The sequence below is a fragment of the Nomascus leucogenys genome, chromosome 4 (assembly GCF_006542625.1).
Source record: "Nomascus leucogenys isolate Asia chromosome 4, Asia_NLE_v1, whole genome shotgun sequence".
Taxonomy (NCBI): Eukaryota; Metazoa; Chordata; class Mammalia; order Primates; family Hylobatidae; genus Nomascus; species Nomascus leucogenys.
In genome coordinates, this window is record NC_044384.1 from 43,174,515 (window position 1) to 43,189,089 (window position 14,575).

The 14,575-nt window shown below is 41.3% G+C and overlaps 1 protein-coding gene across 4 annotated transcripts in view; it reads right to left on the reverse strand.

The window, feature by feature from the left end:
* The window catches only part of FHOD3 (formin homology 2 domain containing 3), a 491,472-nt gene that overhangs the window by 123,219 nt on the left and 353,678 nt on the right, over window positions 1–14,575 (reverse strand). For 3 of the 4 annotated variants that reach the window (XM_030810562.1, XM_030810561.1, XM_030810560.1), the window contains one exon: window positions 891–1,004. In XM_030810562.1, the coding sequence (XP_030666422.1) occupies window positions 891–1,004 (114 nt within the window). Of the gene's footprint in view, window positions 1–890; window positions 1,005–5,652; window positions 5,728–6,139; window positions 6,500–9,681; window positions 9,772–14,575 lie in introns of all 4 variants that reach the window. The other variant, XM_030810559.1, reaches the window with a different exon arrangement.

The window sequence follows — 14,575 nt, forward strand, 5'->3', positions numbered from 1 at the left end:
AGGTTGCTTTAAATTTGGGATTTGAGGCAAGTGATCTCTGATGTCGCTCATGTCTAGATTCCTGACGAATGAGGAGCTGCTGGAAGTTACATGCCATCATCTCCTACACTTACCCCTTCCACACATGGTGGGCTTCACACAGCACTCCCGAGTGAACTTTTGTTTGCTCATCACAATCACCCTCTAAGGTAAGGGTTGGTGTAATTAGCATTTACCCTCAGGGATTAAATAACTTCCAAGTGAGCGAGCTGGGATCCTAACCAGTCTTCTCTAACTCAGCACTCTTGCCATGTAAGGGTAACTTTCTAACTGTTCTAAAATTACAGGTCTTACCTTTCCCTTGTAAACACATCCTTGGGCAATCATTTGCTTCTGGGAGTCATAATCAGTTAATTTCTGGTGGTCTAATACTCTTGCCAAGTTAAATTACTTCCATGTACCCATACAATTCTTTTCTCTTCTGGTAGGTCCTGGATTAATTATACAGCACCTTAATGGGCCCACTACTTTCTGATTTACATAGATTTAATCATTCAACGGTGAAAACTGATGTGTTTATAACAAATTGCAGAGCTTACGTAAAATCTAGAAGAGTTTTTAAGGAATGAATCAAAACTTCACACAAATATTTTAGAAGACATTTTTATACTTTCTATGGAAAGTGTGTAGGGAGATGAGACAATAATATTAAAATATCACCTCTAATAAAATATTTGCTTAGTAAATAGTGTGAAAGAAAGAGAAAATATTCCTGGCTTCTGACAATGTTCTGTAAAGGAAAATACTTCATGTTATGTCTTTCATTTATATTTTTCCTTTAACCACACTTAACCAAATTGATTCCCGTTACTTGAGGACCGTGAAGCCATCAGCATGCTTGTGGAACTCACCTTTCCAACCTGGCCTCCTGTGGGGGTGAGATGGATGACGTGGGGGTGGTGGGTACACTGGATCCAGATGAGGGTCTTGAGGAGTGATAAGAGTTGTTGCCAAAATTGCTGTATCTAAGAAGTGCAGAGGTTTAAGTTGGGGGAAAAAGGATAGAGAAATAAGTACAAGTCAGTAAATAAGACTTAGCAAACCATTTTAATTTTTGCAAGAGAAACAGGTCCGGAAATGCTACCACTGTTAGTGGTAATTTTACCTAAAGAGGTTTGTTCCCTGTTTTTTTCTGATAATTTCTCATAAGAGGAGTTTCCCAAAGTCTAAAACCATTAGGCAGCAAGATTTATGACAACAGGTTTAAATAAAACCCTAACATTTCCTGTTTTCTAAAATGTACATTAAAATTATTTGCTAACATAAATTAAAAATCCAAATCAATTTCACTTGAACCATGAAGATTTTTCTTGCCTCACGTGGTGGCACAATTAGTGTTAATTCCCTCACAGGTCTGTAAGAAATACCATAAGGTTGGCTAAAGAAACATCTTATTTAAAATTCCACTTTAGTATTTCCATATCAATTTCATTCATTAAATGTAATCCCATCGCATGTTCAGTGATTGAGGAGAAACTGTCCCCAGGCTTTCTGGACTGGCCTGCTCCTTAGAGGTGCATGTATTCATGTTTTCATCCAACATTTCCCCTGAACCAAAATTATAGCCATGAGGTTTACATGAGATTCGATGATTTTCCAGACATGTCTAACAAGTTAAATTTCAAGATTTGTAAAATTCTAGATTTCTGTTTTTCATAATAGCCATCCTTTAGCAGACCATATTTAGCTATCATCACTCGGAGCACTCCCAGAAAACAAATCATCATTTGATGCCCTTGCATGGGCTCAGACACTCAGGATTACTTACAAATAATGAGGCTCAGAGAGCTTTGCCTCGCAAACCTACCCAGCCACAGAGCAGGACCCACCCCGTCCACTAAACTGGTTAGGGACACTGTATTTAGAATGTGTGGGACCCCAACAGTCACTATAAGTACACAAAGAGCTTCTTGGACATGGAGAATCCAGTCCAAATGCCCATCAACAGAAATTGGAATCCCTTCTGGAAAGCAAACTGATTTCAAAATGAGTGTATCCTTTGACAGAGTAAGTCAACTTTTGGGAAGATGACATAAGGAAATAATCTTACAGTTATTTATATACTGAAAATGTCATACAGGAAGATACTTATTGGAGCATTATTTATCATTTTTTTCTTTTTCTTTCGAGAAAGTTCCTGCAAATAGTGGAGCATTATTTAGATCACGGTAGAAAACTAAAAACTAACCAGGTAACAATGTGGAAATGGCTATGAAAGTATGATATAGTATTTGTCAATAGACTATTATGCAACCATTAAAAATGATTGCCAATTTTGTAAGTGACAACATGAAAAATGATAATATAGGCTAAATGAAAACATCAGGATATAGTATACACAGTTTGATCACAACTGTGCAAAAATATACTCAAAAGTCAAAAACTAAGTGTAGGAAAAACTATAAAAATGGGTTATTGTTTAAAAAAGAATATAGAGATGAAATTTCAGTTTTCAATAAGAAATTTCATTATTATAATGGAAAATAAAATATTGATATGACTCACATCTATCCTGTGCTGCTAATTCTGGTCAGTTTGGCTGTTGCTGTCCTTATTTATTTAGTGTCACATGGCTGGGATGTTCTCAGTGCCAGACAGAGAGAGGCTCAGAGCATACCACTCTATCCCATCATCCTCTGTGAACACATCATCTTTGTAGGACTTGGTTTCTGCGTACTCATTTTCTCTTTAAAAACCCAACACTCTACATGTCAAACAGGTTAATTGCTTCTCCAAGTGAGTGTTGGTTTAATTTTTCAACAGTGCTCCCAAACCACAGGCCACATAGGAAGCACAAAAGCAAAGGACAAAAGGAGCATACAAAGGCAGAAGTAGAGAAGGGAGAGAAAGCCAACGAACAGAGAGAAAGAAACCAGGCAGCAAGCACTGCAATGAGGGAGGGGAAGGAGGCTGCCCCCCATGACAGCTAGCACTCTCCGAGACGAGACCCCGACGCAGCCTGCTCCACCGGCTCCACGCCTGTGTCAGCAGCTGCCTGGACGCTCTGCTTGTCATCCTACTCCAGCAGCTAAAACAATTCCCTTCCCACCACAAGTGGACATCCTGCAGAATGTTTTAACAGGATCACTTTGCTAAAATTGTGTTTAAATATGACGCTATGGAAATAAAACAAGCAGAATGTGTTTTTCCCTCTTTGGTTTTCCTGATGTCTAAGCAATTAATTCAAATGCCTCATAGTCTAATTTTGCTTCTCAATTTCAGCCAAACTAACTAGATCATACAACTCACTATTCAGCATTTTTTTTTGTGTGTGTGTGGAGGGTGAGGGTTCTTCTTAATGACTAACTGGTCAGTCTTTATTATAACCCATTCAATTGTAGCCAACCACTGAGTAGTCCATCTGTGGTCACATAGACCCATGAAAACCACAGCAAGTGAACATCAGAAAAATCAATAGGAATAAAACGTGTACAGTATCCAAGTTCCTGGTGGAGAAGTGTTTTTAAAAGTTTACAAACTTTGCTCAGTTAAATCAAAGTCAACCTTCATTCACAAGCAAGCAGCTTTTTTTTTTTCCACAATTTACGTGTATCTTCAACTGGACAGCTTATATATTTCTATTGCTCCCACCCCCAGGACTATAAATAGTGGTGAAGCTTGCAGACCAAATGGGAAGGATCTGGGGCCCAGGAAAGCCCCAACTAGGGCCGAGACCATCACCAGAAAGACCAGGATCACCACCGTGGGCTAACACACTCTCTGGGAAAGATGAGATCGCCAACATATTTTTGTTCCAGTCAAATGTTCAGCTCCTAACTTGCACATAGTTATTGTTCTTGGAAGGTGTAAGAGTCATCTTGGATTCATTCCACAAAAACTGTGTGAAAGATAACAATCCCAGAACTGTAGACCTGAAAGAGACCTGCGGAGAACTTGTAGTTTCAAGGAATTCAAATTTGGTTCACTGGGATAGTACAATTGGGGTACCAAAAAAAAAAAGAAGAAGAAGGAAAAAAAAGAAGCTCAGTTCACAACTCCTGGAGGTATACAAAGCCATTCTGGAAATAAGAGGAAATTAATTTTCAGATCCTGAAGTTCCATATCTGCTTTTTTTAAAAATCGATCTTCCCATGCTGCTCCTAGGGTCTCCCAGTCCTTTCCAGCTTCTCCTTCCAAAATCACCTTCCATTTTTAGAAAGAAAAAAAACTCTTGAGCAGATGGAATCAGTGTGGGGCACTGCCTTGTGCTATAAAATCTCCAGGGTACCAAGCAAAGGAAAACATCACTCCTGAGGGAATTCCTTAAGAAGTATGCTGGAGGGAGAAGACGGAGCTTTATTTATCCAGGTAAAAACTAGAAGCAAGGTCTCATGCCTCATCTCTGTCTACGTGGCCACCTGAGAACTGGCCCCAGAAATGAGACTGTTGTCAGGGATGCGTATGAGCTCACTTATTTGAACTGAAACATGAAATCAGGCTTCTTCTGACAGAAATTAAGTCTCATTTGACTAAGGATTGGCTTTGCCAAGTAGGTATACATAGGTGTTTTCCAGAATTAAATCAGTTAAATCTAAAGCCCCAAGGTTTTGAAAAAAATATAAAGCATATATACAATAGACAAATTACATCAACAATTTAAACTTATAATAAAAAAAACTGTAGATAGGCTTCTCAAAACTTGGAGGGAAACTTCAGATTCCCTCCAAATTCTTTCAGATATAGTAAGCAAAAATTGTTAACGATCATAGATCTAGATTAGTCCTCCTGTTTATTAGATGAAAGGTCTGATACCATAAAGACTGGTCATTTTCATGGTATGAAGGAGCTTCCTTCAAGGTTCAGGTCCTATAAGCCTTCATTTAAAACATGGTGCAGCTTCATGTTGAGTAGGGCACCCAGACTGGGGTCCCCCAAACACAGGCTCTAGCAAAAGCATCTTGCTGACAAGGACTTGCCTTGGCAGGGTGTGGTGAGCGCAGTAAGGAGAGAAAGTGACTGCCTAAATGACAGACAGCAGCACCACATACGGGTTAGGAAACAACTCTGGAACAGGCTGCCTGGGGTTGAAACTGCCCCGCAACATACTAGTTGAGTAACTCTGGTCAAGGTACTTAGCCTTTCTGTGCCTCAGTTTCCTCAGTGTAATAAGGGCTTGTAATAGAACCTACCTCTCAAGGGTAAAGTAATAAAGTACTAATTTCATGGAAAATACAGGATGTGGCTCAAAAACAATGCTCAATAAATGTCAGCTATTATTATAATTAATCTAAGATGAAACGGTCATTAGAATGATCAACTATTGATTTTTGGACAACTGATGATTCAAAATATGCCGACTCTATTCCCAGTTCCCCACTCTGGCAGAGAGCTCTTAATGCAGGCAAGAGTGAAAGGCATTAATACAGGCAGACACCTGTTAAACATTCTCGGGGGAGTTCTGATTTGCACACCTCCCTCTGCCCCCACCTTTTTTGTAAGATTTAAGTGTTCACAGTAAAATAATGTAATTATATTAATACCTATGAAGTGGTTCAAACTGTAATTGTGTGTCACGTTGTAGGAAGATATTAGCATCCTTTGAAAAGAAAAATGCATACATTAGAATATAAAACAGAAAGCTATAGAAAAGGGAAAGAAAATAAAGACACCCACCTATTAGAAGAGAAAGATTGGAAGTGGTAAGGCTCAGAGGCAGAATATGTGCTCAAAGAGACAGAATCAGAGGAACTGTCAAAGGAAGAAAAGCCCGTTCACAATGTGGCATGGAAAGACAGCAAAGGACTTTGATACATTCTTCAGGGTCAAAAAGACTTCATGCCACATGGCTTGGTACAAGATGTATAAATTTGGACACATTATACATATGTAAAACCTTACGTTTAAAAACCCATTATTAGTAATTATATTTTAACAAATGATCCCCTTAATTCAAACAGATGACAATTTTCTCTGCATCTTATGTAAACACTGGTCATTATTTAGTCAGGGGTCAGCAATTTAGTTTATGCCACAACTGCTCCCTGCTTGGGCTGAAATCCACAAAAAAGCACGGCAGAAGCCAAGCCAAGCGGTGCAGTTAACACATGGTGTTCTCCTCCCCAAGTTAATCTCAAACAAGCCTCCAGGTGAGCAAATCTACCTGTTTTCCTTCTGGGACTCTGCTTCCTTCTCCTTGGCGGACAGCGGGGAGTCCTCAAAGTCATAGGAGAAGAGGTGAAAGGGGCTGTGGGGCACGTAGGGCAGCTTTTCTATGGTCGGTGACACCTTCAGGGAGCCGGGTGTAGCGGAGGAGGGCCGAGCAGCTGAGGCAGGAGGTGATAGGAGGGCAGATGGGGTGCCCTCAGGTCCAGAGGACCCACTGCACCAGGTGGTCCCGCCTGCAGTGCCAGCCAGAAGTGGCTTTCCCTGCGAGCTGGCATTCGAGACAGTAGGGAGGGCAGAGCTCTTGGGAGCAGCATCCTTTCCAGTGGGGCTCTGCCCTGAGGCAGGGCTGACCTTGCTGTTGGGCCAGCAGGGAGGAGGAGGAGGAGGAAGAAAAAAAGATTTGGGAGAGAGGGAGCAAAGGTTAGGGAAAAGAGAGACAGGCAAAAAGCCACTTCTGTTGTTATCACTCACTTCAGAGTCCAGCTGTGTTTCTCAAACTGCAGCATAAAAACCCATCACCAGAAGCTTTGGTTTGCCCAAGCAATCCTGACATGCTGAGTTTGTCAAACCGGGAGGTAAGACTTATAGAGGGCAAGGAGGTGGCTCTCAGGCCAAACGTGGCCTCTAGGTGTAAGAGAATTTGGGAATTTACTGGACCCCAAAGACTCTTCTGCACCCGGCCCCTCCCATGTTTCTCCCTGCTGCTTGTGTTGGCATCTGAATTTCCACAATTGGAACTTCATCTCTGTCTTGGTCAAATAGCAGGTCTGTCCTCCTGCTAAAAAGCCCAACCTTGAGGAAGAGGTATCCCACAAAGCCATACACTTTAGTAACTGCTTCCAGAACCTTTCGTGAAAGCGGGTATGGCTGAGAGAAAAGGAGAAAAATTGCCAGTGAGGAAGGCAAAGAGCTAAAAAGACGGGCCAGGACAATAAAGACAAATTTTGTCTGTTTCATACTTTATCCAGGGCCTCCCACTATACCTGTGACATTCAGACACCTTCAGACAGGCCTGATTCTGCCACAGTTCCAGGTATAAAATCCTGACCTCAGCCCCTCCACATACAGTAACTATGGGAGGTGATAGACATGTTCATTGATTGTGGTCATCACTACGCAATGTATACATATATCAAATCATCACTTTGTAAACCTTAAATATATACAATTTTTTTTTTGAGCAGGGTTTTTTGAACAGAGTTTTGCTCTTGTTCTCCCAGGCTAGAGTGCAATGGCGTGATCTTGGCTCCCTGCAACCTTTGCCTCCCAGGTTGAAGCAACCCTCCTGCCTCAGCCTCCCAAGTAGCTGGGATTACAGGCATGCGCTACCACACCTGGCTAATTTTGTATTTTTAGTAGAGATGAGGGTTCACCATGTTGGTCAAGCTGGACTCGAACTCCTGATCTCAAGTGATCCACCTGCCTTGGCCTCCCAAAGTGCTGGGATTACAAGCGTGAGCCACCACGCCTGGCATTATATATAATTTTTAATTTGTCAATTAAATATTATAAACTATAAAAAGAGCTTTCCATCTTCAGGGGGCTGGATTTAGACACGTGGATATTTTAACACATATATTTATAACCTGGGAATCTATGTTAAACTTCGCATTTTTCCAGTCCTCTCCCAGAGAAGTTGACTCCTCGCCATGTTTGTGTGAACATGGAATGTGAGCTGTCTTTCCCGCCTCAAATTCAGAGCTCTACCTGTACATAAGGGCAGGCCCACACCAGTTTCCCTGGGTTGAAGGGAAGATGGCCATGCTGTAGTGAGCTGAGGGCAGTGCCTCAGGTGGGAGCACACACTAAGCAGAAGCCAGCAGGAAGCAGGGCAGCAGAGACACCAACCCAACAGAAGGAAGGGGAAAGCCTTTACAGTCTCAGAAGTTTACGCCAGAGAACAAATAACATCCAGATGAAGGTTAATGAATACCTAGGTACTACCAAGATCAAGCTCTGGTATTTAACATGCACATGTTTATTTCCTAAAACTGAAAAGCCTAATGGTCTCTGGTAAACGATGCCCTCCGGCATCACTTTGTGGAGTCAGAAATTTTTCCGGGCATAAGATAAACAATAATCTACCTGCATAATAAAAATCCTAGGTAGAGACAGCACACCATTAACGGGGATGCCTTTGAAGGCCGCCTTTTCCAGCCAGATTCTTCCATCTGGTCTGAAGGTGCAGAAGCATGTGCATACCTGAGGGTTTAAGGGTTTGTGCAGGTGGGCAGAACATGCACCTTTCAGCAGATAGGGAGACATATCCCTGTTTCAGTGATAGCCTACAGAATTTCCTACAGCTCATTTTCAACTGAAGGTGGGATGGCGACCAAACATCCTCCCTTCCCAGAGCACCTCTAAGTAATCGATCGCTAGCTCTAAGCATGGCAGGGGCTCTGTTTCATGCTGATCTTTCCTGAAATGTGTGGCTAATTCTCTATCATCAGCTCATTCCTTTCCTCGCCACATCCTGCTGGCTTCTTCTCAGCCATTTCCAAATAGGGGCAAGCAATCATTAGTTTGTCAGTTCAGAGAAGATTCTATGACCCCCGGGCATGGCAGGAGTCTGAGTGTCAAATGAGCCCATCTGAGAACTTGTGTGCACACTGCTAGCCTGGCAGACGAGGCATCAGTAGCAAAGACTCCATTAAATCTAAAGTTGGCAAAGATTTTACTCGGATTCATCCAAGATCCGTTTGATTTTGCTTATTTGTAGGAAAAAAAAAAAACAGTAAAAATGTCCATTTGCAGTGGCAATCAATTAAGTGAAGAAAACCATTCAATTTTAGAATTATTTCTGAATACTGGAAAATGAAACTACCCATGAGCAATTTTTACTGTTTTATACAGACATCATTTGGGGAAAATATCTACAGAATTTAAAAATATCTGCAAGGTGCCCATGTCTGTCAGCATTGCCTGAGGATAGAAAGAAAGCACCGTGCAGAGGAGGTGAGTAGATGACAGCAAACTCCCCAAAGGGCTACAGAGTTATATGTTAGTTGTCTTGGGTGTGAAAATAAATACTGGGAAATTTTGCTATGATGCATGGGGTGAAAATGTTCCTGTCTGGATAAAAAACAAACCTGAATCATTAATATAGTAGTTATCCACACATTTTAGCTAATATTGTGCTGGTAAAATCAGGAAGAAAGGAACACATGGAATTCTTCTTACTGCAATGCTGAAAGGGCGAGAATCTTCTTAGGGGAGATGAGTGTTTTTAGTCACCATCAATCTGGTTGAGCTAAAGCATTCAATGAGGGAGGAAAAGGTGAGGAGAAAACCAGTGATTTTTTCCATAAAGTGTGGTTAGGAAGGTAGGACTTCAATAAAAAGTGCAGGTCTCTAATGAAAACATGCTCAGGTATTTCTACAAAACCAGTGGTTCTGTGGCTCTGTGAACAGGGTAAGTAAGAGTTTGCAAGTGGGAGTCAATGAGGAAGGGAGGTGGCCACTAGAAGGGAGTGAACTATCATTAGGAAGGAGTCTCCCACTTTTAGTGTGAGCTTGGGAGGCTCCAGTCCTAGGTACCTGTCCTTGCCCTGACAGGAAGCATCATCCTCTCTTTCTTCTTCAGAATTGGGCTCCGTGATTGGCTGCTCCTCTTCCTCCTCCTCCTCCCTGAGACAAAGCCAGGAAAAGAGAAATGCACAGAGACAACACGGAAAAGTGAGAAGAGCATTACAGACAAACAGGAAGATGAAGCAAAGCAAAACAAAAACAAAAACAAAAACAAAAAAACAACGAAATAATAATTAAAAAAAAAAAAACCCAGCTGGCTGAAATGAAGAAAAGCACACTCAGTCTGTTAGGGGACAAGAGACAGTTCTGAGATGTGGGACTTTAAACGTCGGGTGGAGATGTAAGAAATCAGAAAAGGTCAAATTTCTTTGTCAAGCTGGCTAGATGCCACTACCCTACACCCCCTACATGCAATTCAGAGAAGCTTCTGGCCATGGGCAGACCTCCTCTGTGGTTTTTCTCCTCCACACAGAATCATCCAGTAAAGGTTTTTGGTGATGACCAGCTGCTGCAGCAACCAGAGCCCTCACATCTCTACTGCATCCCTCTTGATTAGAAATCACCAGGGGTCAGGCCAATTTGGCATGGACTAACCTCCATGGTGGAACTATGCCACCCCTCATTCTCAACAAATGGCCACCCCTGATTCTCAATGAGTGTGTTTCAGGGTTGCAGTTCCACTCCCACTTCAAGGGTAGCACATAGTCCAAGTGGGGCCAATTCATATCACACCCGGGGTTTCTCCTGGTACCATCAGGGATGACTCACTATAAGGACACCCTGAGTCCAAGAAAAACATAGTTGAAACTGTGAGAAAAGGAGACGAAAGCAGTCCTCCTGACCGTTTTAATGCCTGTATCCAGCAATTCTGGAGCTCTACCCTAGCCTTTCACTAATGAAAGATAATAAATTTTCGTTGTTGCTTAGGGTGGTTTCAACTGGGTTTTGTCCTTGCAGCTAAGTACAGACTAAAAACTTTAAAAACTGGGACATTCTCTTTCTCTGGTCTCTAAGTCCTGTCAACATCCGACTTATGTGGTCATGGTCCACATGGAACATGTGTTCAATGCCCTGCTGGGCTTCTCAATCCCTTGCCTTGCTGAACTCCAGTGACCTCCACCTTCAGCCCCTCCCACTCTAGACCTCACCATCATACATAACTGGCCCACCTTGGAAATCTTACATCCAATCTTCCCACCCCTGACCACAAGACCCCATTCACCCAAATCTCTCATTCCTTTCCTCCCAACCAAATTCTTCACCTTCCTAATCCATGTGCATCCTCTGCTTTCTCAACGTCCCCAGCACCTTCTTGCTTTCAGTCCTTACAGATCCACCATGTCTCACTCCAGGCATCATCTACCAGGATCTTTAACTCTGTCATCCCACTGTCCTTCAGCTGTTTTTTCCTTTTTACCAACAGATAAAATACATACAGAAAAGTACACAAACCACTGAATTTTCACAAAATAAACACACCTATCTAACCAGCACTCCCTTAATGCTCCTTTCCAATTGCTTCCCTCTCCCACCCCACATAGAATAGTGTAAGTTAGCTTTGCCTGGTTTTATTCTCCATCTAAAAGGAATCATAATCTGCCTAGCTTTTGTTCAACATTACACCTGTGGGATTCACTGACATAGTTACGTATACTTGAAGATCATTCCTTCTTATTGCTGTATTCCAGTAGTTTACCCATTCTACTTCTGATGACACTTGGGTACCCTTCAATCTGGGGCTATTTTGAACAGTGCTGTCATAAACAGTGTAGTACATGTCTTCTGGTGAACATATGTATATATTACTGTGTACTATATCTTGGGATGAAATTTTTGATTCATAAGATATGCTTGCGTTCATCTTTATTAAAAACTGCCATTTAAAAAAATGATGGGACGGATTACCATCCCCATAAGTAGTAGATTCTGGTTGTTTTACATTCTTGCCAAGATCTGATAATTTTGTCTGTTTCATTTTAGCCATCGATCTGTGTGTAGTGATGTCTCGCTGTGCTTTTAGTTTGCTTTCTCTGATGACTAATGAAGTTGGGCACACTGTCACACTTCTAATGTCCATTTGGATATGCTCTTTGAAGTGTCCAACTAATTTTTTGCCCATTAAAAAAAATGAATTGTCTTTTATTTGAAGAAGTGTTTTTTTGGAGACCAAGTTTTGCTTTTGTTGCCCAGGCTGGAGTGCAGTGGCACGATCTTGGCTCACTGCAACCTCTGCCTCCTGGGTCAAGCAATTCTCCTGCCTCAGCCTCCCAAGTAGCTGGGATTACAGGCACCCACCACCATGCCCAGCTAATGTTTTGTATTATTATTTTTTTTTAGTAGAGACGGGGTTTCATCATGTTGGCCAGGCTGGTCTCAAACTCCCGATCTCAGGTGATCCACCCACATTGGCCTCCCAAAGTGCTGGAATTACAGGCATGAGCCACCGCACCCGGCAAAAGAAGTGTTTTTAATATCATTTGCCCTTTGTCATTTATATGTGCTGTAAACATCTTTCCCTTCTCTGTGTATTGTCTTTCATTCACTTCATGTCATCTTTTAATAAACAGAAGTTCTTAATAAGGTCCTGTTTATCTTTGATGGCTAATGCCTTTGGGTGTTAATTTTTTTGTTTGTTTACACCAGGTCTTAAAGATAGTCTCTATGTGTCCTTCTAAAAGCTTTATTTCAATAACTTCACATTTACATTTGTAGAGTCCATCTCTAATTGATTTTTGTTATCATGTAAGATAGGGGTCAGATACATTTTTTTCCCTACGTCGATATGCAACTGGCCCAGAACCATCTAGTAAAGGGCCTTCTCTCCACTTATCTTGTTCACAAATCAGGTTAATATACATTAAAACATATATTTGTAGATTTCTGGACTTTTCCTCACAAGTCAACTTGTCTTTTGCTGTACTATTGATAGGGATTATGTTGAATTTATATACAAATTTGAAGAACTGACATCTTTGCTATGTTTTTTAATCTATGGTTGTGATATAGCCTTTATGTAGACCTCATCTTACTGCTATCTTAATTTCTCTTAATAGTGTTTAAATTTTTACGGAGGTCTTAGGTATCTTTATTTTTAGGTATAAATTTAGATGCTACTGTACATATTATTGAACTCTAAATTTTATTTTCTATTTGTTGATGGTATATAGAAATAAAACTTTTTGTAAATTTTGCTTGTATCCAGGAATTTTTCTAAATTTATTAATTATACTGTTTATAGAGCTTCTTTTAGATTTCCTGTGTAGATAATCATTTCATCACTAAATAATGATGGCTTTACCTACTTATTTCCAATTCATCTGCCTTTCCTTTTCCTTGCCCTAGTTCACTTGCTAGGACCTCCAACATTATGAAGAAATGGAGACAGTGATGCTTCCTTTTCTTGTTCCAAATCTCAGGGAAAAGTACAAGGTTTGTCATAGATTTTTTTGGTAGATAGCCTTCATTAAAAAATTTCCTTCTAATCCTAGTTTGCCAAAAATCTTTATTATAAACAAGTATTAAAGTTCTGTCAAATGCCTTTCCTGCATTTAAGATAATCATATGATTTTACCTTGTCTCTGTTAAAGAGTTACAAAGACTGCTTTTTAAAAAAAAAGTTAAACCAACCTTGCATACCATGAATAAACTTAATAAAGATAATACATTTTGTTGTAATGTATTATCTTTTTATATACAGCTAGATTCTATTTCTTAAGAATTTTTTACCTATTTTGGAAAGAGATTGATCTGTAATTCCCCTTTCTACAATGTGCTTGTCAGATTTTGAAATCAAGGTTATACAGGCCTTATAAAGAGGTAGGTAGAGGGATTGAGAATTATGTAACTAAGGGAGAGATGGATCTGGACTCGGGGTGCCTCTAACAGAAACAAGGAGAGCAGTGAGATAGCATCCCTCCTGTCATGGCAGAAGTCACAAGCACACCTAAGCCATCCTTCCTTTTTTTTTTTTTTTTTTTTTTTGAGACGGAGTCTCACTCTCACCCAGGCTGAGGTGCAGTGGCACAATCTCGCCATCTTGGCTCACTGCAGCCTCTGCCTCCTGAGTTCAAGTGATTCTCGTGTCTCAGCCTTCCAAATAGCTGGGACTACAGGCATATGCCTCCATGGCTGGATAATTTTTGTATTTTTAGTAGACATGAGTTTTTACCATGTTTGCCAGGCTGGTCTTGAACTCCTAACCTCAAGTGATCCACCCACCTCAGCCTCCCAAAGTCCTGGGATTACAGGCATGAGCCACCATGCCAGGACTCAGCCATTCTTCTGAGCTTGGCATAGTACACCCTCATACACCACCCCCTACCAGCCTCAGTCTTTTTTTCCTCCATCTGCTTCCACAGCTGCCAAACTATACCTACAACCTCCATCATGAGGCCACCTTCCCTCAGTTTGATCAGGAGTTTGCAGGTGTTATTACTTCTGGTCCACACAAAATGCCCTCCACCTTGCCAACCCATGGGCCTCTCCTCTTTAAAACAAAACACTGAGCCCCTCCCTCCAAAATTCCTTGATTCCATTTACTCTCCCAGGTAGAGCTGGAGAGGTTCTGGAGCCAGACTGCCTGGGTCTGGTCTTCAGCGTCACCACTTTTGAGCCCTGTGACCTTGGACCCCACTTTACTCATCCCTACATGGGGGACTAACAGTACCTATCCCCTAGGAGGAATGCATTAATATGTAAAAGCACTTTGTCTTGTTGATCCTTCTCTTTTCCAAACGGCTGTCTCACAGATATTTAAAGACAGCTATCTGAACCTACATCCCAAGCTGTCTTCTCTTTGGGCTCAACATCCTCAGATCCCACAATAAATCTTCATATGATGTGTGTATTGTAGTTTTGCTATCACAAGTGGCAGGGCAGAACCAAGGGTGGACAGAACAATGAC